The following is a 2810-nucleotide window of genomic DNA, read 5'->3' as shown; positions in this document are numbered from 1 at the left end:
TGTACTTAGCAAAATTGAATTTTATAAGGCCTATTACTGATCAGATTTAGAGCTATCATGGCCATCTCTGTCAGCTTTAATCAAGTTAGTGCCATGAAGAAAACACCCACTAATCTCTTCTTCAGACATCTTCATCGTTGCTTTCCCAATGAGAAACAATAACTGACAAGTTTAATCCACATCTAAAAACAGATGTTCTCTCTCACAGTACGAAATGAAAAGAGAAGAAGCAAAAGCCACATACACAAGTTGGAAAGTTTTTTATTTCTTTCTATCAAAAATTGTATAGATTTTTGTCCCCTTTCATAACTCCCTCATCAACTAACTTATCACCTTACCTTCATTGTGGGGCCTCCAATCTGCCTATTTATACAACCTGCAAAGCCACCTCTGCCAAAATACACCATCTACTTATTTCAATTATCTGTCCCACCCTGCATTTAAGCAGAGTACCAAGACTCTGTTTCCTACAATGCAATCTCATTCCTCCTTCCTCTTCATGGCTCCTCTTTTGTACCTTATTCTTTGTTTCATGTCTAGTTCAAGCAGTGCTCAGGGTCCACCTTCACCTGGCTACTCCCCAAGTTCAAAAATCGATTCCATCAACTTTGATCAGGGCTTTAGAAACCTCTGGGGTCCTCAGCATCAGAGAGCAGACCAGGGCTCAATAACACTCTGGCTTGATAGTTACTCAGGTCTGTCTTATGATCAGTCTCACTTCATGTTTATTCTGTTCCTATTATTTATTTCGGTACTGACTGAGACAATTTATAAGCTCACTTTTTGCAATTCTAAAAATATAGGAAGTGGGTTCAAGTCTTTGCATGCATATCGATCTGGGTATTTTGGTGCTGACATCAAGCTCCAATCTGGCTATACTGCTGGGGTCATCACATCATTCTATGTGAGGATAACCCTACATAATTCTAATTCCTCAGACTATTTATTCATACAAATTAACTCTTTTTCTTATTTGTCTATTCTTCAAATGGGGAATGATATATATATAGCTTTCAAACAACGAAGACCACCCGGGGAACCATGATGAAATCGATATTGAGTTTCTGGGAACTACGCCCGATAAGCCATATACTCTGCAGACGAATGTATATGTCAGAGGCAGTGGGGACGGAAATATTGTTGGAAGAGAGATCAAGTTTCATCTCTGGTTTGATCCCACACAAGATTATCACAGATATGCTATACTGTGGAATCCTTCTGAGATAATGTAATTTTTCTCTCCATGGGTCACTCGTTTTACATACTAAAAAGTCCTGACATGCTGAAAGACTTGGTGGGTTTTTTCCGAACTTAAAAACTATTTACTGCAAGAAAATTACGCTAGCTCTTTCCTATAAAAATGATTATTTGTTATTAAAATGAGTCTATTTTGATAGCAAATAATCATTTTTTTCTTCAACTAATTCATCACAAATATTCATTTTTCTTGTAGTGATTGATCCATAAATAATTAAATAAATTATTGCATTTCCTAACATTTTCCTCTGTTTTTAGACATGCGTGTCTTTCATGACTTTATCCTTTGGCACCCAATGGAATTTACTATTCACATATTAATTAATCCTCCTGAGAGACAGTTTTGGGTTTACTTATACTTCAAAGCCAACAAAGTCTGAAAATATGCATAAAAAAATCTTGACAAAAGAAATCTACTCCTTTGTCGTGCATGCATATTGGTTAAGATATATAAATTAATCTTGCTTGTTAGTTTCTGTTTTCTGTTTTCGTAAGTCTGTCTGATTGTATGGTAAATATGCAGATTCCTAGTGGATGATGTGCCAATAAGGAGGTATCCAAGAAAAAGTGATGCCACATTTCCATCAAGGCCAATGTATTTGTACGGGTCGATTTGGGATGCATCATCTTGGGCAACTGAGGATGGAAAATACAAAGCTGATTATCAATACCAACCCTTCATCGGTAGGTACACAAATTTCAAAATAGGCGGCTGCACAGCCGAAGGGGCCGCATCATGCAACCCGGCCTCCGCCTCTCCATCTAGCTCCGGCGGCCTGAGCCAACAGCAGTACTCTGCCTTGGAATGGGTGCAGAGGAATTATTTGGTTTACAACTATTGTCAGGATGCAAAGAGAGACCACACCCTCACACCCGAGTGTTAAAAGGATATATGTCTAAGTTGTCCGAATTGAGTGTGGTTTGTTTGAGTTGTACGTGAAGAAACAGTTAGTTTTCTTGTGAAGAGTTTGTTTTGGGGGGGGGGGGGGGGGGGGGGGGGGGGGGGGGGGGGGGGGGGGGGGGGGGGGGGGGGGGGGGGGGGGGGGGGTCTTGAGATGGGTCCCTCTTGCGAAAAATAGAAGCAAGAGCAGTTGGGCGTCCAAGCCCCCCCCGTAGACTTTCAAGGTTTTCTTGTTTATGTTCTGCTATTGATGTTACTGAATTGTAGCGTCGAATAAAACGGAATAAAGAGTGCTTTAATGAACCCAAACACGGAAGAAAAACAACCTGTTATGTTTGTCTGACATGTGAGTGTGTGTGTGTGTGAGAGAGAGAGAGTGTCTCAATTGTTTGAATAAAAGTCTTATATTTACGCAAGATATTATAAAAATAAAGTAATACAATAGCGGAGTTTGACGTGATATAATAAATCTATTTTATAATAAAAAAGTAATTTATAATTTGACTTATCATATTATAATATCAATTTAAAATTTGGTGGTTCTTCTAAAATCATTGTTGGGAGTTACTGTTAGTTATAGTAGTTTTTTTTTTCTTTTCTTTACATGTATTTTTTTAATATTTTTAAATATTTATTAAAAAAAATTAAAAAA

General features: G+C 38.0%; 1 protein-coding gene across 2 annotated transcripts; it reads left to right on the top strand.

Annotated features, from left to right (window-relative positions):
* Window positions 1-381: 381 nt before the first annotated feature.
* LOC121239819 (probable xyloglucan endotransglucosylase/hydrolase protein 32) lies at window positions 382-2461 on the top strand. Of its 2 annotated transcripts, XM_041137147.1 has the most exons (5): window positions 385-695; window positions 804-904; window positions 1011-1228; window positions 1781-2232; window positions 2293-2461. In XM_041137147.1, exons 1-4 carry the CDS (start codon window positions 473-475, stop codon window positions 2139-2141), a joined length of 903 nt encoding a protein of 300 aa, XP_040993081.1. In that variant the 5' UTR covers window positions 385-472; the 3' UTR covers window positions 2142-2232; window positions 2293-2461. The 2 variants fall into 2 exon arrangements, with proteins under 2 accessions (XP_040993082.1, XP_040993081.1); XM_041137148.1 differs by lacking the exons at window positions 1781-2232; window positions 2293-2461 and adding an exon at window positions 1454-1498 and having other exon boundaries at window positions 382-695; window positions 1011-1322.
* Window positions 2462-2810: the final 349 nt, after the last annotated feature.

Source organism: Juglans microcarpa x Juglans regia, chromosome 7D (assembly GCF_004785595.1).
Source record: "Juglans microcarpa x Juglans regia isolate MS1-56 chromosome 7D, Jm3101_v1.0, whole genome shotgun sequence".
Taxonomy (NCBI): Eukaryota; Viridiplantae; Streptophyta; class Magnoliopsida; order Fagales; family Juglandaceae; genus Juglans; species Juglans microcarpa x Juglans regia.
Note: the sequence above shows the minus strand (reverse complement) of the source record. Positions and strands in the feature narration are given on the sequence as shown.